The sequence below is a fragment of the Pangasianodon hypophthalmus genome, chromosome 4 (genome assembly GCF_027358585.1).
Source record: "Pangasianodon hypophthalmus isolate fPanHyp1 chromosome 4, fPanHyp1.pri, whole genome shotgun sequence".
Taxonomy (NCBI): domain Eukaryota; kingdom Metazoa; phylum Chordata; class Actinopteri; order Siluriformes; family Pangasiidae; genus Pangasianodon; species Pangasianodon hypophthalmus.
Window position 1 is genome coordinate 11,962,119 of NC_069713.1, and position 25,801 is coordinate 11,987,919.

Sequence of the window (25,801 nt, forward strand, 5' to 3'; positions counted from 1 at the left end):
AATATATAAATAAAATCAATATTCTGTGATAAATTCTCGAAATAACCTAGGGGAAGTCGGATGACTTACTGGTAGCAAATAAGCAAAAATGGGTCTATTTAATTGGTTAAAAAATCAACCAAAGCTGAAATTACATCAGATGAAATGTAAGGGAGTTACACAGCTTACAGAATGATCCAGAAAAGAATATCAGATTTCTACACATTTGTTCCCTTTAAATAAACAGTTAGGAATATATATATATTTTTAAAAATCATAATTGGTATCATTATATTTGAAGTGAGTGAAAGTGATAAATAAACATGAAGCATACAGGTTAGGAGTCTTTGTAGACCCTCTGCGCCAATATACTATAAAATGCACAAGCAATTTATACACTGGGAATAAAATAAATGATTAATGTACGGTCTCAGATGCAGTATTTAAACATTTCATATAAAAAAATCAAGTGTAAATCATGTTTTGGGTTAGTCTTCTTAATTGTTCATTATCTCTTTAAAAGCATCCATCAGCACATTGAATATAAATGATTTTACACTTCAAAATATTTTTTTATGATTTACCTTTTCAACGTTTTTATTCTTCCAGATAAATATAAGTCTACTGTTTGTTACTGTAACCAATAAAATGCAATGTGAATAATATAAACTCATTATTTGTATTAAGAAATTTCAGAATATTGAATACACTTGTTTTTACAGCTTAAAAGATTTAGTGTGATTTACTTTTTAAACATTTTTATTTCTGCCATGTAAATATGAGTCTATACTGGTTTGTTATTTTAACCAATAAAAAAGCGAAAGCGAGGTGCAGCCAATCAGATGCAGCTATAATCAGAACAACTTCCGCAAACATGGCCGCAATCAAGAGACGGCACGAGGATGAATACCAAATACCTCCCTACTCCCTTTGCAAGTACACTACGTAACAGAGAATAACGGCATTTATACACTATGTAGTGCACTAAATACCCGACACACTGCTATTTAGAATTCAGCCATATTGATAAATAAACCAACCCGATCAAATACTACTGTGCAGAAAACTTTGACCCTGCTGCGCGGAGGTGAGTTTAACAGCGGTATATAATTTTCTCTCTAACGACCAGCGAAGGAATATTGTATCGTTAGTTAACTAGTGAAGTGTTTATGTTTAAATGCTAAGTTGAACGACAAGGCGTTTATTGTTGAATATTGGGGGAAATATTAATAAACCTCCAGTTGGAGTACAATAATGCATTATAATGTAACTATACAGTGTGTTGTGGAACTTATCTGAAGTGTGTTAGGAGTCCTACAGTAACAACTACACACTACAGCCTTTATCCCGGATGACCTGTCACCCACTAAGCAGTGTGAAGCACTGTTTAATTTACTGTACACTGCATAAAGATAATAATCAGCCTCAAACGCCAATCCATGAAACTCTACACACCATTCCACAACAAATCTTTTATTAACAGCTGCACTCAGTGGTCATTATAAGGTTCATCGGTCATGTAATTATAGGGTTGTAGATATACAATTACTAACTGTAGCCCATCTTTTGTTCTGAACAGTTTCCCAGCCCCAGTACGCTGTCTATCAGATTAAAAGCACCACAACTGCTATTATTTGGGAAATGGATCATTCTTAGCAGTGACACTGACATGGTAGTGTGTTGTGTTGAGTGTATGAGTGTATCTATGTACAGCTGTGTTGCTGAGATTTTTAACACTTCTGTGTCACTTCTGGGTTGAGAAACAGTCCATCAACCAACAACATCCAACACCGATAAAGAGCCAGACGATGATTAACACACAAAAATGAGCCGTACTTTCTAACTCCACCAGTAAGGTGGGCATATAATAAAGGCACCAGTCAGTGTTTAAAACCCCACCACCACTGCGGTAATGATACACTCCTTACACACCAGCACAGCACACTTCCATGACACTAACGTCAAATAATATGACAGTGTTGATGCATTTTGAAGGGTCATAAAACATTATTTACTGAGTCAACATGTGTAATGTGATGTTTAGACATTTGATCCAAGCAGCAGTGTTGGTGAATTTTTACAAAAGTAATAATATAACAGTTAGTATTATTGTAATAGCACACTACACTAACACTCTTGTCATTATTCATAGGTAATGTTGAGGGCTGTGACCAAGTGCCTTCTGACCAATCCTGTCGCTGGTGGAAGAATGATGTCATACAGCAGTCTCGCTGGAAAAGTTGCCATAGTTACTGCATCCACTGATGGGTATACATACTGTAGTTGCCATGGTTACTGCACCCACAGATAATGTCATGCTGGAGCACACTGTAATTTTCCCGTCACAGATCTTAATTTTAGATTCAGCAACATAAGTGGTAGTCATGGCTAGACAAGCTACAGACATAGTGTTAATCCACACTTGCTAATAACTGTGCACTGTCTAAATTTTCAGTATTGGCTTAGCAGCTGCACAGGCGTTAGGGAGAAGCGGGGCTCACGTTGTTGTTAGCAGCCGTCGACAGGCCAATGTGGACAAGGCTGTGTCGCTGTTGCGCAGCGAAAACATCCAAGTGACCGGCGCTACTTGTAATGTTGGAAACAAAGAGGACAGAGAAAAACTGATCAACATGGTGAGTGCTGTGTGTTTCTCATGAAACAATACAACTCTTCATATTTCTGGAGAAGATATGTACCACTTGTTTTCCTCACAGACTGTGGAGCAGTGTGGTGGTATTGACATACTGGTGTCTAATGCAGCTGTGAACCCATTCTTTGGAAACATCTTAGAATCCACAGACGAGGTCTGGACTAAGGTGAGATTTAGAGCTCTTATAGATTTTCTATACATATACACTCACCAACCACTTTAATAGGAACATCTTGACCCCTGTTCATTCATGCAATTATTTAATCGGCCAGTCACGTGGCAGCAGTACACTGTATAAAATAAGTCAGAAACAGGTCAAGACCTTCAGTTAATGTTCACATCAGACTGAGACTTTGATTGTGGCATGGTTGTTGGAGTCAGATGGGCTGGTTTGAGTATTTCAGAAACTGCTGAATCCGCCTCAAGGTTCAGCATGTTGTGCTTTCTGAGATGCTTTTCTGCTCACCACAGATGTAAACAACAACAACAACCATGCTATGGTCAAAGTCACTAAGATCACATTATTTCCCCATTCTGATGTTTGATGTGGACATTACCTGAAGCTCTTGACCTGTATCTACATGATTTTATGCACTGCAGTGCTGTATAATAGCATTATTATTACAGTAATAGCTTTATTCAAAAATAGCTTGTTAATTATGCCTAGTAGTTAAATTGGAAATGGGGAACCCATTTAAATCTGGCAATATCACATGGCAGGATGTTATTCATACTATCGCACCTACTGCTCCTCCATTGTTTAACCTGTATTATAAACCTGAATGTGTCACCTATTTGCATTCTTGTGGTCTTGTTCCTCAGATATTAGATGTGAACGTGAAGTGTTCTTTCCTTCTGACCAAACTAGTCGTGCCTCACATGGAGAAAAGAGGGTGAGAGAATGAAAAGAGGGAAGAAAGAAATCCTTGAGGACTAAACAGTTGTTTCAGCAGTCGTTCTTCTGATAGTGATATTGATTAGTGTTCTCCTTTTCAGAGGTGGCTCAGTGGTGTTTGTGTCTTCAGTAGCAGGCTACCAGCCAATGACGGTGAGAGATATATGTAAAGTGATGCAAGAAGAAAATATTAAATTAAAAAATGACTGTATCTTATCACTGAATGAATGTTTAAGCATGCTCAGACTACTTTCAGTCATCATGTATGTCTTGCGTGAATCATGTCTGTTTTTTGGGCCGACTGTGTCGCATGTGTATTAGGGTCTGGGTCCATACAGTGTGAGTAAGACAGCACTGTTGGGCCTAACACGAGCTCTCGCTCCTGAACTCGCTCACAGTAACATCAGGGTCAACTGCGTGGCTCCAGGAATCATCAAGACACGCTTCAGTTCTGCTGTGAGAATTTATACATTAACTCATCCTTTCCTACTTTTAACCTCGCTCTTTATCAGTTACTTTCTAGAACTTGAATACTTTTGTTTTTATAATAAATTGAGTAGTAGTTATTTCCATGATTCTCTCTTCCTGTCTTATCTCAAACATTAGAAATCATGTATATGTTTTTGCTAAACGCTTTATGTTTTTGCAGCTTTGGCAGAGTGATGAAATTGCCTCTGAGTTTCTAAAGATGCTAAGCATTAAAAGGTATGTGAATTTTGCTCTACACTAGTGCTGTCTATACTGAAGCTCTAAAGCATGTGGCAAAAAAAACCCCAAAAAAAACAATACACTACAAAACACTGTACTGTTGCTTGATTCTGCAATAATCATGTGACCAAGCACCATAAAAAAGTGTGGAGTTTAGTGGCATAGACTATAAAACTAAATATACTAAATACTTTTAAATGAATGCAATATTGTATATAACAGTGATGTGATGAATTGCTCATAGGTTGGGGAAACCAGAGGACATTGGGGGAGTGATTGCTTTCTTGTGTTCAGACGATGCCTCATACATCACTGGAGAAACTATTACTGTCACAGGTGGCATGAACTGCAGACTGTAGGTGTGAAGGTGTGTCTGAGCAAGAGCATGACATAGAAAAAGGACTTGATAAGCAGTTAGAGAAAAGAAATCACTTTTTAGTATACAATTGTTCTACGGATTTTCAAATGTCTAATTTAGTATTATTCATGAAATATGAAATTTAGTAAGTAAAATAAACCTTTTTTTCTTGAGCTTCTGATTTTGTTTTCAAGAGAGCTACATGTGAGAATTTTAACAAACAACATTTCATTTTCAGCTATAGAATGCACCATAAAACACTTTCTGGCTTTACTTCATAAAAGTATATTTATTAATTATTAAAAAATATTTTTACATAGGTAGTATCCAACATGATGATGATGATAAAATATATAAAAACTATACTAAATCATGCATAAAAATAGCTAGTCTCACACAAGCCTCAGCAATTATTTTGGAAAAAAGTAGTAATATGAAGCAAAATTATTAATGCTGATCTACTGTATAAATATAAAAACAGGACAAGATGACATTGGGAATGCCTACATGTATGAACAACATTTAAAAAAAGCTACATTGGGGTAGTAAAAAGCTGTTTATAATCCAGCCAAATGGTCATTAAACCAAACCTCATCTGCACCCGTTTCCTGGAGAGAGGAGGTCACGGCGGAAGAAGGTCGGAGTCCAGAACTCATGTAAAGTGGGAATATACGTGTCACTCTTTGTCTTGCAGTATCGCTTTGTAAACAGCTGCAAGAAAACAAATATCATCACTACTATTACTACTATAATATTAGTAGGTTTCTTAGAGTTTTTGTTTTATACCAATGTTTTATCACACATTTAGTATGCATTTATACAACAAATGTACCTACCCTTCCTTTAACTTTCTCAGTGGCTTCATCTTCTGAATCTACAATAATGTCATCTGTGGATTTAGTTACAGGAGAGACTGTGTCTGAAAGAAACAGAAAGGTTTATTAAACAGTGGAGATACAGTACCATGAAACAAACTGCATTTTTAAATAAATAAATAAATAAATAAAGTGTTAGTGAACAACAAAATGAGTCCTTCAACTCTGGTTATTAAGATGCAGTCATTCTAAAGGTGCATTTTGTAATGTTTGCAAGTGTTTATAGAACTATAATAATATGCTTTAGGGTTAGCTTAAAGATATCTTAATTACAACTGTGTTTGCAGTATGGCCTTGAAATGGATCTTTTTGTTTCAGGTTGTTTATGAGTCTCTGGCCTTTAAATTAGCTCCGCCCCCAGAGGTGCTCAGCTTTATAGTTGACTCACAGTTCAAGGCAGTGGGGTCAATGGGAGGAAAGGGGAAGGCTTGTCTAAGTTTTCATTTCTTTTAAGATTTGCCACACTTGCAGCAGACAGTTCATAAAATTACAAACTGTTCCTTTATCGAGATTAAATTCCACAAACAGCATGATGGGAGAAGTTGACAACCAGAGAGTGCGGATATGCGAGTTCACAGATATTCTCAGATTTCTGCACAACTGATTATTGTTACTCCTGATGAAGTCATCATTAACTATAATTACAGCGAAAAGAGGTTTTCAATACTGCAACAGGAAAACGCTGTGAAGTAACAGACTGTCAGAGAGGATGCTGCTACATCAAAATAATGTTCAAGAAAACAATGGACAAAAAAAAAAAAAAATCCACCCAGAAGGACTTGCATAACAATATGTTTATGTAACTGTGTAAAAGATTTATTTTATGATACAATTGTGAGATGAATTTTGCTTCGAGTTGGTCTATTTTCATTTTGGTTAACGGTTTCCTGATGGTGGCACCAGTGGGAATTCATCTCTACCTAAAGAGAGCGATGCGGCAGCACTTTAGTCCTTTAGTCTGTCCACCTCTCTCATCTCCTCATCTGTACACTCCGCTCAAACGGATCAGCTTCTACAAACTACAACTGCCATGTTAATATCAGTGTCAACACCATCGTGCTTGTCATGTCATAGACTGTAGACTAGCTGAGCCGAGTCTCTGCTGTACCATCACATAGCTGCATTGAGTCCAATGTTTTCTCTCTCTACTATTTATACACTGGATTTCTGAATTAATATACCGAATGTTAATATGACACTGAACGCTGCTGGAAAATGGTGAGTTAGAAAAGAAACTCTTGCTCTTTTGTTTGTAGGAATGAACAGTGTTTGTAACAGTGAAACCTGCCCGTTATCTGTTGGCCATCGCAGGGGGTCATTGTAACTGTGCTTCCAATGTGATTGCGAACAGAAAAACTACAGAATCAACCAACAAACTGGCACCAGAATCAATAAACACATCTCAAATATTTCAACATAAATTTGTTTGTGTTTCAGGACATTTTCCATATGAGTATGTTCCAAACTGCTTCAGCAGTTCTTAATGATTCATTTCCACAGCTGTGAATTCCAACTGATGTTTAACTCATAACTACACGTTTACATTACCTGAACTTTCCATCCTTAAAGGCATGAGTGTGGGGATGCAGGGAGAGCCAGCATATACTCTACATGAAAAGAAAACCCAAATATTATTGAAATATACCAGACAATGTTTATTTAATATCAGTGTAGAAACATTACTACACTTGTATTAGTCACGAGTCCTCTATTTCTCTTTATCTCTGACACTAGTGAATATTCAAGATCTATTTATAGTGGATTAATATTTAAGGAGTCTCTCTCACTGCTTATCAATATTGGCGGTCAGGTTCTTCTCAGGGGTCGCTGAGAGACTGAGCTTCCTCTTTCGGTTCACGGCATCGACATTTCTCACTGCAGACACGCCCTCAATGGCAGGTTGTCTTGGAGACATTGTATTATGTTCCTCATTGGTCGTGGTCTTCAGCAACACTGTTTGAGTGGAATCTTTCATTTCCAGTCTTGGGATGATGACTCTAAGCTGACGTTTCATACAGGAAGCAAGGTCAGCATGCAGACTTTCCTCTTCCTGTGGCTTTGTGTCCTGGGAATTTCTCCGAGATGTCTTGCTGCTATCTTTTCTTTTCCTCTTCCTTCCCAAATCCAGCATTTTGTCACCGCTTCTCATCCCTCGTTTATCTTTTACACCACTCTTCCCACTACTTCTTCTCACTGGTCTGATTTGAGATTCATCCTCCTCTTCGACTTCACTGCTCGTAGGTGTAGGTGTTTGATTGATCACTGTAATCAGCACCTTCCCTACACAGTGTTCCTCATTTGGAACTTTCTCTAAAATCTCACTCTTCTGACATGACCTTGATTTGACCCTTGTGTAATTAGAAACCTCTGTAACTACTTCCTCGCTGTCCTTTTCTGAAATGGATTCTACATTTTGATTGGTTGAAGCTTCATGTGGGATGTCTGCAGTTGATATTGAGCCAATAACCGGTGTGATATGGGACACAGTTCCTCTCGCTTGCCTCTTATTGGATTTTTGTGTTGATGAGGTGGGACTTGGGATCATGTTCGGTGTGGGAGTGGATCCTGATAGGTTGCTGTCTCGCACTTTGCCTGAGAGAGGGAGGGATAGCGAGGAAAGGATGGAGTCCCCAGTGGAGGACGGAACAGATGCTGGGAAGAGAAAAAAAGAGGTGAAAGCGGGAAACATCAGCATTACAAAACTGAGCACATATTAATCAATCTTTTTGATATTGTCATGACTATTATGTTGTCACCATTCTTACCTGCAGAGTCCAGGTGTCCGAGGCATTTCTCATGCTGCAGTAGAGTCCTGAGGAGTTGGGGCTGTGACGCAGAGCGTGCACACTCCTCCAGAACAGCCGGAGCTGCAGTGAGCCACGATACGGTCTGAAACATGCAAGACATCCCCAGCAGGTTTAACTGTAGGATATTCAAGCTGTGTTTTGATACTAGGTAATACTAAGGGCTGATCAAATACCATACCAGCTCAACTGTTTGTTACATGATCCAATGAAGGCCCGAGGGATCACACACATACACACACACATATATATAATTATATATAATATCGGATGTCACATATTGAAATATGAACCATTTTATTGTTCCTGTTTACATTTCTAAAAATAGTGAGTCACCATTTTTCTGCCACTGTGAAGAAAGATACTGAATTAGATTAAATAAATTGTAAGTATAAATATATATATATATATAAATAAAACTTTCTTCACAATGGCAGATAAATGGTGCTTCAATATTTTTAGAAATGTAAACAGGAAAAATAAAATAGTTCATATTTCAATATGCAACATCCGATTTGCTGCATTCATATTGGATTTTGTGTTACCAACATAGTTTATTTTGTTTGTACAAAGGAATGTACAAACAGGAATTAGGTCTAGTGCATTTTAAAGGCTGCAGGAGAGCAATCCACCACATAAGTATAGCATAGTACCAAAATAACGACTAATTAAATATACGAAGTCAGCCACAAATAGAACAAAGTTACACTCAAACTCATTTTGAAAAGATAACACAGAAAGACTAACCTGAGCCAGATCTGGGACTGGAAGCAGCTGGTCCAGTCTGGTCAGAAACTCCCACAGCAGCTTCTCCAGAGCCGAGTCATACTGAGGCCCATACTGAGAGTCAAACTCTTCCTGAAGTACAGATATGTATTTAAAAAAAAATTATTAAGTCAAACCTGTGTATGAATGTGCTTGTATCAGAGAGGAAAATGTTACAAAGAAAGACAAGAATGGCAAGAGAGATTAAATCGGCAAACGCTGGTTTAACTCCATCAATATTCAACCGTTTATTTGGAATCTCACCTTGAAGAACTGCTCTCTTTCTGCTGGCTTGTTGAGCAGAGTCTGCACAAGTGTGTGGAAGTTCTTCACAGCCATCTCCACTTTCTGATCGATTCTCATTCTCTACAAATGCCAGATACAAAAGAGAGAGTTTTCAATACTATAATACATCGTCAGTTCATTCGAGCTGCACTGGTTTCTTCTTTTTATATTCTTATATTTTCAAAAATCTTCTCTAAATCTTTCAAATCCTGCAGAAGCTGTATATACAAGTAATAAAAAAAGGAAAACAACATTGCTCACATGTTCATGGCCACCTTCTTAGTAGCATTATGGTGTTGTCATAAAATGGTATTGTTGTGGAATGCAGTGGTTCTCAAAATAATCTCTGAATTTAAGTGGGACCCTGGAATTTATTTCACAGTTTCTGACTGCAAAATATTTGAGAACCGTGGTGTAAAGGAGTAAGTGTAAAAAGTGTAAATATAAGTGTGTAAAAGGCAAGAAGACAGACAGAGGGGTGTTAAAGGCCACTCACTTTACTGGTGGGCAAGGCAGGAGCACGCAGTCTCTCTAGCTGGGCAAGAATGAGCTCAGGTTCAGAAGACTGGGCCACACGGAGCTGCTCCAGGATCAGCTACAGAAAGAACACAGATAACAGATTTACTAGTGCAATGCATAGAAACAGAGCAAGATAAACTGCAGAAGTAAGGCCTGAGATTAGATTCTCTACTTCAATCCTTGTAAATACTAGAGATTGAACCCATCTGATAACTAGGACCAGTATCGGGCCAGTAACAACAACAACAAAACAAGGCTGCTCAGATATTGGAAAAAAATTAATTTGATCCAGTTCTAGAACAAATGGAAAAAACTGGAATTGGATTCAAAAACAATTTTTTGGAACTGTTTACATATAAAGAGGCATAATTGTATTTTTTTTTTGTTACCATTGATGTTTATTTCATTGATATTTTATTATATTTGCTAGTATATTTTAGCTATGTATTTTGTTCCTGTATTTTTATGTATTTAGAGTTTTTATTTGTTTTAAAGATTAGTAAAAACATGATTGAATGGATAATGGTATTGGCTGATACTCAAGGTTCCAGTATCGGAAAAGAAAGTGCAGTATTGTGCCATCTCTAGATACTGTTTTAAAAAAAAATCCCACGACAGCATTAAATATCACTGATAAATGGATACTGTGATTATTTGCTTGCGTTCTTTTTTCTACTTTCTGAACTCAATTAAATGTGAACCACATTGTGAATAGTATAACAGAGTGGGTGTGTTCACTGTTTAGTCATTATTTATTTCTTGAATATAATTATGCAGATTTTTAATGTAGCATGTATAGGTAGACGCATTCCTTTTGCAAACATGTCCTGTTTATCCCATTAAATAACAGCTGTCAGACAGACAGCTGATAGTTAAAAGCAACACAAATGTAGCTTTTATGAAGTAATATGAATGTTGATGTATGCTCTGCTGTGACTGGTAGACAAGCTAATTCATAAATACGGAATAAAACATGATGATATGTGGCGATAAGAAAATATTCAACGACGAGGTACTATCGAATTTGATTATTTTCCTTTAACTGCATGTCCCAAAGTATTTTATTCCTCTTAACCCACAAGATTTTGCCAACAATTAAATTTTTTCATTTATTAAAGAAAGACAAGTTGTACATTAATTTATTTCTAGTTACATTTAATGTTGTGGAACGCCCACAAAACGAGTTCCTCATATCACTTAAATTATCCGTTCTCTTACCATCTCTGGATTATGGAGCTGAATCAAGCATGACTAGGAGAAACACCCAAAGTCTAACAGAAATACACTGAATGACTAATAGACAGTTTGGCGTCTCAGTATGATGAGCTGCTACGTTCCCTACATGCGATCAAACTCCATGATTCTCATCTTAAAACTCACCCGTGCCCGCAGACCCACGCTCAGCTTGGCCTGATGTCTATAACTCAACAACCCAGGTACAGTATCCGAGACAGACGTCACAAACTCCTCCAGCTTTCCATAGTGCATCACATCCCGCTGCTGCATCACTTTCCACATGGCGGCGGAGACCAGTCGCAGAGGAGGGGCCAACAGCCGAAGAGAAGCGATGGGCAAAGGTTCATCTGATTGGAAGAGGAAATTAGAGAGAACTGATGGGAGAACTCTGATCTGATGCTGTTGCCCTCACAGTAACTGAGCCAGGTCTCTGTAAACTCCTGCTGCTTTTAGTTTATTTGCAATGTAAGATGATATAAATAGATCAACAGTCAGTGATTTGAACAGAATTTTGACTTCTGGCTTAAATGATCGAAGATGAGATCACCACGTGGTCCTAACACACACACACACACACACACACACACACACACACACACACACACACTCACATGACTGTTACACAAGTGAACCATCTTATTTCAACTACAGCCAAGATACTAAAGACTTGAGCAAAGCAGTATTAAACAGGAACCTATTAGAATCTGTTAAAGGGCAGTGTAAAAAAAAATCTTACATGAAAATACTATTATAATTTTTTTAATTTAGAGAGCTTACTAAAGCTTGCATATCTAATGTGACATTGTTATACAGACATTTAGCTGCGTTTTTAACTGACATGACAACTTTATTTCATCAGCTACTGAAGTTTTATTAAGAACAAAGCTAGTAATTCTTAGCAACAGCTATTTAAGTATTGACCCATTTAAAAGACGACATACCGCTGCTGCTGCTGCTGCTGTTGTTGTTGTTGTTGTTGTTGTTGTTGTTTTTATTGCGTGTTGTTCCTGATCTCATTTCGCGGCTGTCAAATATTTACTAATGTAATAAAATCAACTTTAACGTTTTAGTTTGACAGAAGTCGAACTGTCATATTAAACGAATAACAACGGATCATAAACAAGAGTTAAATGTCAATATATTAGTTTAAAACAGAACAAGACAACTGTAAACAACGGGAATCTTCTGCAGGTTTCTTTGGCTCCTTTTTCGCGCCGCGCCAAATAACCGCTGGAACTGTTTCCGGGTAAAAGGTCACGCGTCCGGTCGCGTTTCAATCGGTGCTCTATTTTTAATTTTTTTTTAATTTTTTTTATTTTTTGGCGTTAATTTCCGCTCATTGACTACATTTCGGGTCTATGTTTTATGAATAAGTAACCCACTGTGTGTATGGAACAGGGAGCCGGACACTCATATGAACAAATCTATGCTGCGTTTCAATTCTGTTTTTAAGTTTCCCTCGTCGACTTCCCCTCAGAAGTGGACACTTTCCGAACAAGGGAAGAATGGGACACGGTTTTATATAAATAAATAAATACTGTATTACATTTTATTCTATTTTTAAAAATAAACTATAGCATAGATGACACTCAAAGAAACAAAGATATTTTTATTTGATATAATTATATACAAAATACAAAATATACATGTATTTTTGTTGCATAAATAAGAGGAGTTCCACGAAAATGAAAACAAGAGCCACAAATCTTTAGGGATGAAAAATGAGTAGTTTTTTAAGGTTTTCATAAGGTTGTAACTGTCATGACATATTTATGATGCATATTTACATGTTTATTTATTATATTTTGAGTTCTTTCATCCTCTCTACATTCATCCCTGACCCTCGTTAGATGATAAAACGTTTCCCCTTAGTTTTATTGAGTTTTAATTTCACAAGCATGAAAAGATTCCTAAACTTATCTGAGGCATTATACAACCACCAGGCACAGGCCCCTCACTGTGATTGATTACACCTATATCTGCTGTGATTGATCACACCTATATCTGCTGTGATTGTTGAAACCTATATTTGCTGTGATTGATTAAGCCTATATCTGCTGTGATTGATTAAAGCTATATCTGCTGTGATTGAATACACATATATCTGCTGTGATTGATTAAGCCTATATCTGCTGTGATTGATCACACCTATATCTGCTGTGATTGATTAAGCCTATATCTGCTGTGATTGATTAAGCCTATATCTGCTGTGATTGATCACACCTATATCTGCTGTGATTGATTAAGCCTATATTTGCTGTGATTGATCACACCTATATCTGCTGTGATTGATTAAACCTATATTTGCTGTGACTGATTACACTTATATCTGCTGTGATTGATTAAGCTTATATCTGCTGTGATTGATCACACCTATATCTGCTGTGATTGATTACACCTATATCTGCTGTGATTGATTACACCTATATCTGCTGTGATTGATTAAACCTATATTTGCTGTGATTGATTAAGCATATATCTGCTGTGATTGATTAAGCCTATATCTGCTGTGATTGATTAAGCATATATCTGCTGTGATTGATTAAGCCTATATTTGCTGTGATTGATTAAGCCTATATTTGCTGTGATTGATTACACCTATATCTGCTGTGATTGATTAAGCATATATCTGCTGTGATTGATTAAGCCTATATCTGCTGTGATTGATTAAGCATATATCTGCTGTGATTGATTAAGCCTATATCTGCTGTGATTGATTAAGCCTATATCTGCTGTGATTGATCACACTTATATCTGCTGTGATTGATTAAGCCTATATTTGCTGTGATTGATCACACTTATATCTGCTGTGATTGATTAAGCCTATATTTGCTGTGATTGATCACACTTATATCTGCTGTGATTAGTTGAGAATATATCTGCTGTGATTGATTAAGCATATATCTGCTGTGATTGGTTGTAGTAATGTGGGTGATACTGAAAACTTGTCTGGCTACCTAATTGAGCTAGTCTGATCTAACTCCTAATATAGGCCTAACCCTAACACTAACCCTAACCGCTAATATAGGATATCCCAGATATCCCAGTCCACATGATGGAGTACAACATGAAACAACACACTTAATACACTTCTTCAGCCTGAAACTCACTGAGCTGCACAAGTTGACCTGAGAAATGTTTCAATTGCCACATGATGTGCAAATGCATGCAGCGCTAGCTACAAATAAATGCAACAAATTCCACAAATAAACAGCTGGGCAAGCGAGGTCTTGTGAACTAAATATTTAATTATGAATAATAAAAACGTTTGTGCATCAGTTTTATTTATTTGTGGAAGTCATTTTAAATTTGTGAATCACTTTCTGTTTGTTTGTGGATCTTGTTCTGTTTTTGTGTAAGTTGTGTTATTTATTTGAAAATTATGCAGTGATAAAACCACATAAGACAGCAAATCTCACCGCAATGGGCTCAGACGTTGAAAAGAGGTTTACAGATGTACAGATCTAACAGCATTGAATACATATACAAAAAAAGAAGAAGTGCATTAAATACATCTTACCTATGCGAGTCGGCTCTCAACGTTCACTCAAAGAGCCAATTCATTTAGGACGCATCACTAATCACTAGGAATGCTCTTGAGGCTGCTTTCCTTTAGTTAATCAGCATATTACATATTGTTAGTTTTTTTTTAGAGGGTGACTCAGTGGCACAGCAGGTAGCGCTGCCTCCTCACGGCTACAGAGTCTCCAGAGTTTCTGTGCATGTGCTCCCTGTGTCTACATGGGTTTCTCCTGGGTTCTCTGGTTTCCTCCCACCTCTAAAAAACATGCCTGAGGGCGGACTAGTTCATATAAATTGCCCAAAATGTGAATGTGTGTGCATGGTGCCCTGGCATGCCAACAATTTAAGAACAGGTTTAACAACTGCAATGTACTGTAGTGATCATTTTCAATACCTCTATAGGTGCATGAACTGGTACTGTATGTAAGTCTTATGCCACACTTTCCCTTTTTATTAAAATAAAGGCTGTAAGGCACCACATGACAGACTTGACAAGACATTACCTTGAATACTTAACAAAGTTGCATCCCTTTCAGGATCTACTGCCCCCTCACACCCAGTGTTCCCAGTACCAGCTCTGGATCCACTGCAACTCAGACCAAGATTAAAAAAAAAAGTGGCAACTGGAGATGAATGAATTAATCTGTTTTTTAAGTGTAAAAATAAAAGTCAAAGAGTTTCAGTTTAGTGAATTTTAGATTTATTCTCACTGTAGAGACAAGATCCAAAATGACCTTTCCTTGTATCTATAATGCAGTTTCTTTCAAATCAATAACTAAGAAGAAGTAAAGAAATAATATATATATACATATATATATATATATATATATATATATATATATATATATATATATATATATATATATATACATACATATATATATATATAGTCAGGTCTGGAAGTAGTTGGACAATGACAAATACTTAAATACTTAAAATGGCTGTAATTCCTAAATGGTAAATGCCATATTTTTGTGGAACCTCTTAAAATAAAGCTGAAAGTCTACACTTCGATCACATCTTGGTTGTTTTATTTCAATTCCATTGTGGTGGTGTATAAAGGCAAAATCACTGTCACTGTCCAAATACTTCCGGACCTGACTATATATATATATATATATATATATATATATATATATATATATATATATATATATATATATATATATATATATATATGCATATTGAATTGGCTCTTACACTCATTTTCTCTCAAACCTATGATGTGATCTACAGTACATTTGTTATAAAATAGTCTTAAAACAACTATTAAAAAAAATCCTTTCCTAGATGTTGATATATTGTTTATGTTTTTCAAAGCTCCACTGTCAGCACACTATCAGGTACAGGACTTTGTCCAATTACACCTCTGTATGAATCATTCAGTTCAGGACGAAGTCCACAGAGATAGAGCAGGCCTAAGGACAGGTCAGCTAGCACACACCAGCTCTTCCCTATCAGAAAGAAAAGTTTAATCTAAGGACTAAATTTTATGTGTATATATATATATATATATATATGTAAAGGGAAAATAACACTGGAGTGCTGAACTCTTCAAGATGGAAACAACATCCTCACTGATTAAGTAAGTATGCTAATGACTTTGAGTTCCTTTAGTTTAATGCATTAAGTACATTTAATATAAATGGTAACAACACTTCCTCTGAATTCTCCACTCCCTTTTTAGTAATTGAATTACTGATTAATAAAAAATCTATCTGTTGTATAATAGCGTTGCGTTCAATGTAATAATGCAGATATAGTATTGTATGTTAAACAGTTTCAGTCTACACAGCTGTACAGTATACACACTGATTACTGTCACATAGTACAGCGGGTTTGGGGATAGCTTGTTAAGTCTTACATTTTGAAGTTATTAGTCAATCATTTTCTATCATTTTATTATATAACTGATTCATCATTTTCTGTCTCATTTTGATCATGTCCTCATCTGTGTGTTAGGTCTGTGTCTCGGCGTGTATGGTCAGCACCTCAGAGGCCTTTTAGAGTTTGCTTGTGGAACAGAGAGATCAGGAAGGGGCTCACTGCATCGACCTTAAAGGAGCTGAAAGACAGGGTGAGTCGAGAGTCCCTGATACATAGAAAATAATGAATGAATAAGAAATTAAAAAATGCATCAGGACTCATAGTGGAAAATGGAGGCAAGTTGTAATGGTTTCTCAAGCTAGAAACCATGGAGTATCAGTTAAATTAAACAAAATTCAAATGCTGGATAAAGCTGTATGAAAATGGTTAATCTAGGGGCTTCTGAGGATCTCACTGGAACTTTTTTGTTATGGAAATCCTTTGTTGTATGATTGTATATAAGATCTTCCCTCAGATGGACAAAGTGTAGACCCATTAAGGGCTGTATATCCAACCTTTTTTTTTTTTCAAAGATTATTTATTATGTACTATTAAACATTGTGTGTGTGTGTGTGTGTGTGTGTGTGCTAGGCAGCCCACACTCTGCTCATTTCTACCCTGCTGTCTCTGGTGTGTGAGGAAGATGGCACTGAAGTGGACTCAGATGAGTTTCTCATGGCCCTGCCAGACAACACAGTGCTCATGGCCTTGGAGCCAGGACAGACCTGGAGACCACATCCTGTATGTGTGTGTGTGTGTGTGTGTGTGTTACCGTCATGTCTACTACTGATATGAGTGTCTGAATATCAGTGTCTGATCAAGCCCCTCAGCAATCACCTATCAGTTCTCTCTGTGTTACTTCTGAAAGGAAAACAGTTTCAGAATATTTGTAGTCCACTGAATGTTTAGTTTGTGTGTGTGTGTTTGTGTATGTGCATTTGACATACTCACTATATGTACTGCTGGTTATTTCTAAACAAGCTTCTCATTGACAGTTAGGCCAGAGAGGCAGCAGCATCAAACCAGCTGACAACAAACCCCGCACTGGTCGTGACATCGCTCGAGTGACCTTTGACCTTTATCGTCTGAACCCTAAGGATATTTTTGGCTCTCTAAGTGTGAAGGCCACATTCCAGGGTCTGTACTCGGTCAGCGCTGACTTCCAATGCCTGGGGCCGAAGAAGGTGCTCAGGTGAGAGGGACAGGAACTTTCAAGAAGAGTCAGCTCTTAAACTGTCTGTCATGTGTGTGTGTGTGTGTTTTGTGTGTGCTGTTTTTTCCTGAAGTTTGGCAGCTGCTGTTAGAAGGCGGTTGGCAGGCAGTTAAATGATGCAAACTTTGATTTGGCAACAGACTGCAACATGATGGCTAATTATTATGTAAGGGTTGCTATGTTCTTTACACTGAGTAGCTTTATATCAATAATTTTACAAGCTGCAAAAATACATGTATTGTCCTGGTAATAGGAGGTAAAAGAAAGTAGGTTTTCTCCTGTGTATTTTTTTTTTGCCTTTAGGAACTTTATAAAGACAGTCCATTCAAATTGTCAATGCGTTCATACTCGACTGACCACAAGATCCAAATATAACGGACACTGAATACGTCTGCCTACTGAATTGTGTTTCTGCACCGTCACATCTCATATTATTTCCACTGTGCTGTTTCCCTATTTCCTTACGACAGAGAGGCCCTCAGAATGATCTCCACCATACTCCATGCAGCAGGTCACATGTTAATCACGTCTGCCACCGTGATTCGCCGAATCATACAGGGAGCGGACTTCCTGCAAGCTCACGGTGCTCGTGAGATTCAGACAGAATACTGGAACTGACTTGCTGTGTGATCAGGAAAAAAAGAAAAAAACGTCTCTTGCTTTGTGAAATGCAATTCATATTAACAATTATTACAGTGTTCTTTGTTTTCTGTTGTTCTCTCATGGCCATTCAGCCATGACAATACAGAATGCATTATTAACGGGAAACAGGAACAGGTTTATTTAATCAGTGTGCAGATCTGTGAAATGGGACTATGTAAACGCAAATAATTTAAATTGTATTTATATGATTGTAGATGTCTGTAAATGATGGCTGCACAATATTCTGCGGTGTTAATCATTATTATAATATTGGTCTGTGTGATACTGATATCAAAAAGGCCTGCAATATGTAAATGAGTTCTCTAACAAACTGTATGTTTTTTTTATTGGTGTTTTGGGTTAATAAAAAAATATTTCTCGGTCAGTCTGTAACTCTGACACATCACAGCTTCATTGGTTGGTTTTAATATATTGTGATGGCAATACAGAGCAATCACGCTATGCAATTTTTGTCCATTTCATACAGCCCTCTTGTAAATAGGCACTGTATCTGTCTAGTTAAAATATACTAATAAGAAAAAAAAATCCTGAAGTCCACTTTATTGAGTTAAAATGTCATTGTAACCAAGGGAAAACATTTTCTAGAAATAGGTACAAAAATCTTCAAAAGCAGTAAAGGAATTTTCTAGTCAACTAAATAATAATTAAATGCATAGAATATCAAATGCATCATTCAAGCTTTTTCTGTTGGATTATGGTCCTGGGTCTAAATAAATTATAACTGAAATAAGCAATAATTAACATACAAGAACAGGATGTAAAATAATTATCTTAAAACCATTTAAAATTATTTTCACACTGACTGTTCTTTTAAAAGCAACACTTTAAAGGATTCATGGTCTGGAAGATCTGAACCATGTTAATACACTAAAAGTCAGTTTTTAAAATAAACATCTGAAAATGTGCATCAAAAAAGACCTGAAACTAATTTCTACACACGCTCCTATTCTGTTGAACACTGAAATGCTACACATGAAAACAGCAGTTTCACCCAGTGCTTGTGTTCTGCTAATCGCTCTGAATATCATCCTTTGCTTTTTTAGTGTTATCATAAATAATTTCAGCTTAAATGAAACTGCTCAGATAGACAAAACTAAATACATAAATATGTTGTGTATTAAAGGTCCTGACGAGGCACTGGATTATATCAATGCGACAATCCATTAGTGGTGAGAAACACTGGACATGAGAACATGAGACAGAGACCAGAAAAAAAAAAAAAAAAAAAAAAACTTCTTCATGAAATACAGCATTTGGCAGCAATGTAGAGTCCAGCCTCTACTTTCCTGCTATTCTAAATACTCTTTAACATTTAATCTAAAAATTCCCCAGGGTCAAAGTTCACCCCCTGGCAGTACTGAGGAAGCTGTCTTGTATAATTCGTCCCATGACTTTGCCTCACTCCCTCCTGTCCCGTTACTGGGCTGTGGCTCCCTAAACTTGAAGCTCGAATCTGTGCCCACTGTCCATCTCCTGCTCCTTGGGCCCTTCCCTGCTCTCTTCTGCTGCTTCATGACACCTGCGCGTACACGCTCTCTGTCGTCCGGGTGAATCCAGCGCAGGTTGGAGTGTTTAATGTGGTAGCGTGTGTCTCCGTACCACTGAACAATCTCAGTCCGTGTCAGGCCTGTCTTCTGCTGCAAGAGTGTGTAGTCTTCGCTGGTGGGCCACTGGCAGTGCAGGAAGCTCTGCCTCAGCATGTTCAACTGCTCCCATGTCTTCTTCCGGAGGTTGGGCTCGGGACCCAGGCTGGGGTTCCAGCCTTGGAGGAGTGACGGAGACGGAGAAGAGGAGGCAGGAGACGGTGAAGGGACGATAGCGATCTCCCGTCGCTCCTGTTTAACAGAAGCCTGGCTGTCTTTTTGTGACGGCTCCTCACTTTGTTGCTCTTTCCTAGTGTCTGATTCGCTGACTCCATCTTCCACAGGGCCCTGTTGGTCCTCCATGTCCACATCGAGCTCAAAGTCAAGCCCCGCCCCTGAGGCCTCGCCATCCTCCTGAAAATCATCGTTATTCAATTGTTGTCGAAATGTACCCGAGGGCTCTGGTGATTGACTGGGTTTGCTCAGTTCAGCCAGCCAGGACCGACCGCTCCTGCGAAGCTGGTAGCGACTGTCAGCAAACCACTTCCGGATCTCGTGCCGTCCGAGCCCGGTGACGCGCTGTAGCCGTTGCACCTCAGCCTCAGACGGCCAGTTCTTTTGGACAAAACTACGGCGAAGCGCCATCAGCTGGGCTTTGGTCTTCTTTCGCTGCTGGGTTATAGGGGGGCCACAAACCACGGCTGATTTCGATAGGGATCGATAAGTGCTGGAACCCTCAGCCTTGGGCTCGTGAGGAGGTAAATGATTCAGATCTCTGGGCAACTGAGCATGGTCTTTGTCCACAGATGCATTTTGAAAATCATCCACATACTGGTTTTCAGTTTGCTGCTGAACAAAAGGCTCTAAACCATTGCTGTATTGAGGAATGATGCTGTTTTGCCTGCTGTAGTCATTGGCTTCGTCCTGGGAGAAAACTGGTTGTGATGTGTAGTGTGCATAACCCGTATAGTTGTCTGTCACAGGCGCCTGTTTAACACCCTGCTGTAGTGTCTCAGGTGTCCTCTCTTCATGTGCTAAATAATCCTCTTCTTCTTCCTCACCCTCCTCCCCGAGTGACATTCTTTGCAGACGCCGCAGCTTACGGCGCGTCTGCCGGATATCGTCGTCTGCCCAGCTGATTCCATAGCGGACGCGCTGCATCATAAACCACACTTTGACACGCTCGGGTGACAGGGAGCAGCGGCGTGCCAGAGCACTGGCCTCCTGCTCTGTGGGGTAGGGAAAGGCATTAAACGCTTCTACCAGCTCTGAAACTGCATCCAGATCGTTAGTCTGCTCGGAGCGCACCCACACCAGCTTCAGTCCCTCAGACACCAGAGGAAGACACACCAAGTGTGTGTGGTTGAGGCCGGACGTGCCTGAGGAGGCTGCGTCCTCGCTTTGGCTTCCTTTTGTAGACTCTGAAGAGGATGAGGCTTTCCTCTGAGGCAAAATGGAGGCAGGAGAAATGCTTTGGCTGTCTTTGGCAGCAGGTGTGTTTTTCACAGTTTCTTTTTGCTCTGCTGCTGGTACCTGGTTCTCTGCATTGCATGTACTTATGCTGGTCTCTTCTGAGTCCATGGGTGAGGAAGACATGGACCCCTCAGAAAATTCAGACTGTAGAGAAAAAGGGAAATAATGTGAATATGGATTACATCAACTCTGTATGCAGCACTGAAGTTTTGTAAATGAGGCACAGAGGAAACAAGCATAAACTAATATCTGTGTAACTCGCTGTAATCAAGTTAACTTTTACTCTCATCTCATCCAAATACTAAATGTGAACACACCACACAAACTATCTTAAAGCTCACTGCCATCGTGCATGTGATGTTTTGCATCACTTAGCAACAAAACTATAGAGCTTTAAACTGTATAGCTGACTTGTTATTAAGAGTATGTCCAATTAAATTGAACTCCAGGCAGATGTCTAATGAGCAAACTATAGGTGACCCAAAAAAAAAAAACCACTCTATGAAACAGCATAATTAAAAAAAAATTTTTTTGAGATGAAACAGATTGAAATGGGAACCCATCCTTCTTTGGGCAATGCCAGATAGTAGGATTATAAAACATTATGGTTACAGTCATTGAGGAGGATGCCTTAAGGGAAACCAGTGTCAAATAAAGAAAAGGAAATGAGGACTATATGTACTGATAATTATACAGGATGCTCCACATAATCTAAACCGTTTAATAAACAGATCTAAAAAGAAAAGCCTTGATATTTAACAAAGAAAATCAACAATATAGCAGCGCTTTCTCTTAGGAGACGTTTATTTAATATTTATGGAAGGAGTCTCCAGTGTCAGCGCTTTATAACGATTGTGTTGTGGTATAAGAGGAATAAAACACTTCAGCTTCAAGACACGCTGTTACTGTAAAATAATCAAAAATCAGGGTGGTAACGGCATTACACCACACTGGCCTTGATTACTTTCCCATAACAGCATATCCAGATGTGAATTCCTTGAAAACTCATTCATCCATCCATCCTCTGTACCACTTATCCTACACCCATAACAGGGTCGCAGGGAGCCTGGAGTCTGTCCCAGGGGACTTGGGGCAAAAGGCAGGTGACACCCTGGATGGGGTGCCAATCCATTGCAGGGCACAATCACACACACATACATACTCACACCCATTCTCACACACACTACGGACAATTTGAAAATGTCAATCAGCCTACAACGAATGTCTTTGGACCAGGGGAGGAAACCGGAGTTCCCAGAGGAAACCCCTGAAACTCCATGCACATGGTGCAGAGGCAGGATTTGAACTCTAAACCCCGGAGATACGAGGCAACAGTGCTAACCACTAAACCAGCGTGCCCCTCTTCTCCCAAATCAAACAAACATAAACAATACTTTTCATGCACAAACACAGGTATGTGTACTACACGTGCACTAACTCACATTTCCTGCAGGTGGGCTCTTCTGTCCCTCTGAGGTTTGGTCTCGCGCTCCTTTACTCTCCTCATCTTTTGCTGAGCTCGGGCCGGGTAGAGTCGTAACAGGATGGACAGAGTGCAGATGCTGACTGAGAGAGCAGACATCCGCTGCTTTATAACCGCAGATCCGACATTCATAAGCATCACTCGCGTCGCTGTCCCCTGTTTCCGCCTCCGCGCTCCCTCGCGCCTCCAGCTTCCGGTTTTCCTCGCGCTGCTGCCGCTGCTGCTGCTGCTGCTGCGGGGGTTCACACTGCTGCATGGCGACCTGCTGAAGGAGGAGAAAACAACACGGAATATCTAAGCCACAACAAAGCAAACTGCACATACAGCATCACAAGCAAACAGTAAACAGAAATAAGCTATAGGGAGAATAAGCGTTAGAGAAATAACTCTGTAGGGTGAAGTTTTCTCAGAGGAGAGCCACTAGGAGAAATAACTAGTTGAGACATTCCCATAATTCCCAAAATTCCTGTGATATTTCACTGGATTCGTATTTTATCGAAAGGTAATTAGAGTCAAAAAAAAGTGCAAACTGAAAATTAAAGTTTTTGGTGTAGCATTGCAGCATTTAAGATGAGAAATCACACAACACACATGTATTACTAGGTCATGGCTGGTACACTGATATTATGCTATGTTAGCTAATGTTTATTTCTGACTGGATGAACATGAAACAAACCGTGTTCATTAAGGAAAAAATCATTCAAGCAACAGTTTCATGGCGCTGATCATGTTGCTAAACAATTCAAATGTCTCAAAGATCTCAAGCTTCCTAATGCACTAATATGAAGAGCTAAATCTCTTTAAATCTCCTATTCTTTACGGGTTTAGAGCTCTTGTGCCTAACACACCGCCATGACAGTTATGGAGCTCTAACTGTTAAAAGTCATGGCGATGCTGCTGTACACACGGGACAGCACAGCTACATTCCCTATTCCTTCTCTGGCTAAAAGCTAACATTATCGATCTGCTAGTCGGAACAAAGGCTTTTAGCTCTGTGGCTAGCTAACCCGCTGTAACAACATGGCTAGACATCTGAATGAAGCCGCATGAGAGCAGCACAACTGAGCATTTTAGGCAAAACATGTCACTGTCCCGGGATAACAAAGCTGGCCCGCGTTAACGAGGCCGTAATGAGCTGCCAATGTAGGTACACTTGCCTCAGATCGTTGCTGTCAATCTGTCACAGTTTGGTTTGTCGCATCTTCGATGTGTGAAAACAGAAACGCTGAAGATTTCCAGGGGTTCAAAATAAAAGCCCCAGTTCTCCCACATTATCAGTTTTCGTTCATTTTTCATCTAACTGGACCAGAGTGCATTATATCCACATCCAATGTAAACACATATTTTATAGTCGAATAATAATGCTGCCTTCATGTACTAAAATGAGTTCTTGTCCTACAGTTGCAAAGGAACATTACTTCAAGTCATAATTACAGGTGGCACTGGATATAATCAGGTGTAGCTCTCCTGCGATAGACAGACATCCCATCCAGGGAGTATTCCTCCTGCCTTACACCTAGTGTTCCCCGGTTCAGGATCCACACAAACCTGACAAGGATAAAGCGGTTCCTGAAGATGAATGAGTGTTTACATGGTGACTTGTTAATAACCTTTACCCATCATGGGCCATTTCTATCAAGTTAGACTCATGCCATCAGAAATATGATTTTAAATGCAAAAATCTGAATATTATTATTTAGAATTTGTATTGGGTGTATGGGGTGCCAATCTATCACAGGGTACAAACTCACACCCTACGGACAATTTGGAAATACCAATCAGCCTACAATGCATATGGGCTGGGGGAGGAAACCGGAGTACCCCGAGGCGACCCCCGAGCCATGGGGAGAACATGCAAACTCCATGCACACAGGGCGGAGGCGAGATTCGAGCCCACAACCAATTTTATGGTTTGCAAAAGAGCAATCTAAAATGAATTTCATGCTTAGTCCCACCTCATGCCCAGTGTTCCTGGCATAAGCTGTAGAGTATGATTGAAATGTGTAACTCACACACAAGTGGTTGATCCAACTGTCCAGATCAGATACTGGTATTTAGACCTCACAGTTTCTCAGACAAAGCAGACAGCACACCATGTCCTGTTTTCTTTCAGTGAGCTCTTATTTTTCCCTAACTGATATATTTTAAAGTATGTTATTACACTAATTGCTTTTGTTTTATGTTATTGGAACTATGTTATTGCAAGTGAATTTCCTATATTAACTAGATGTGTATTGGCAGAGAACTGCTGCTGGTCTCCTGTACTGCTCATCTAGATTCTTGGATTGTATTTAATTTCATTTCTAAGTCACCTGGAAATGTCAGCTAAATGTCCAGAGGGCAGAGATTCTCATCTAAATGTGAAAACAGGACATCCTAATGCACAGTTTCAGATTAAAGTAATCACTTCGTGGTGCTAACCAGGATATGCATTCCAAAAAACTAGTCTTTACTTTGCTTTTATTGAATAAAAAAGAAACTACAGTCATCTTCTAGACAGAAAAAAATCATTGTGCCTTTTAGGATTCTGTGTACATAGCTTTTAGGTTCTGCCCATAAATAGTATCTTGACAAACACTAGATGTATGTCTCATTAGTTACTTTAAAATATTACGCAATTAACAGTGATAATCATGGAAAGCTTTATTTTAATACTGAAGGGAAGGGAAACAAAATAAGAAGACCAATGATTAGAAGAGTTAAAGAAAATAATTTACCCAATATATATACTTTCTCTTATACAGTCTCAGACGAGAGTAACAACAAGGACTGAGGAAAAATCTCTTCAATAAAGTAGTATCCGAAGGTTCATAGCACTCAAAATAAAACCACATACTGTGAAGAATATTCAAAATCTTAGTCTGAATATTTTTAGTGAGACTTAAAAGAAACTGCTTGGCATATTGTAGTTCTTATTTATTTGT

General features: G+C 38.6%; 4 protein-coding genes across 5 annotated transcripts; 2 read left to right on the forward strand and 2 right to left on the reverse strand.

The window, feature by feature from the left end:
• Positions 1–880: 880 nt before the first annotated feature.
• Positions 881–4,763, forward strand: dhrs4 (dehydrogenase/reductase (SDR family) member 4). The gene is made up of 9 exons (XM_026936802.3): positions 881–1,066; positions 2,132–2,247; positions 2,435–2,612; positions 2,694–2,795; positions 3,452–3,522; positions 3,626–3,677; positions 3,846–3,980; positions 4,174–4,229; positions 4,477–4,763. The coding sequence occupies exons 2-9, from the start codon at positions 2,135–2,137 to the stop codon at positions 4,589–4,591; spliced, it is 822 nt and encodes a 273-aa protein (XP_026792603.3). The 5' UTR covers positions 881–1,066; positions 2,132–2,134; the 3' UTR covers positions 4,592–4,763.
• A 17-nt stretch (positions 4,764–4,780) lies between these two features.
• tinf2 (TERF1 (TRF1)-interacting nuclear factor 2) lies at positions 4,781–12,370 on the reverse strand. Its single transcript, XM_053233643.1, has 10 exons — positions 12,016–12,370; positions 11,219–11,421; positions 9,816–9,914; positions 9,299–9,400; positions 9,017–9,127; positions 8,231–8,354; positions 7,253–8,117; positions 7,014–7,072; positions 5,427–5,509; positions 4,781–5,301 (listed from the first exon to the last, which is right to left on the reverse strand). Exons 1-10 carry the CDS (start codon positions 12,089–12,091, stop codon positions 5,182–5,184), a joined length of 1,842 nt encoding a protein of 613 aa, XP_053089618.1. The 5' UTR covers positions 12,092–12,370; the 3' UTR covers positions 4,781–5,181.
• A 3,614-nt stretch (positions 12,371–15,984) lies between these two features.
• Positions 15,985–18,725, forward strand: cideb (cell death inducing DFFA like effector b). Its single transcript, XM_026936804.3, has 5 exons — positions 15,985–16,181; positions 16,559–16,673; positions 17,054–17,203; positions 17,458–17,654; positions 18,146–18,725. Exons 1-5 carry the CDS (start codon positions 16,156–16,158, stop codon positions 18,291–18,293), a joined length of 636 nt encoding a protein of 211 aa, XP_026792605.1. The 5' UTR covers positions 15,985–16,155; the 3' UTR covers positions 18,294–18,725.
• Positions 18,726–18,727: 2 nt separating this feature from the next.
• homezb (homeobox and leucine zipper encoding b) lies at positions 18,728–24,174 on the reverse strand. 2 transcript variants are annotated; one of them, XM_026936754.3, is made up of 3 exons: positions 24,035–24,174; positions 22,837–23,142; positions 18,728–21,538 (listed from the first exon to the last, which is right to left on the reverse strand). In XM_026936754.3, exons 2-3 carry the CDS (start codon positions 23,131–23,133, stop codon positions 19,673–19,675), a joined length of 2,163 nt encoding a protein of 720 aa, XP_026792555.1. In that variant the 5' UTR covers positions 23,134–23,142; positions 24,035–24,174; the 3' UTR covers positions 18,728–19,672. The 2 variants fall into 2 exon arrangements, with proteins under 2 accessions (XP_026792555.1, XP_034159112.1); XM_034303221.2 differs by having other exon boundaries at positions 22,837–23,139; positions 24,035–24,126.
• Positions 24,175–25,801: the final 1,627 nt, after the last annotated feature.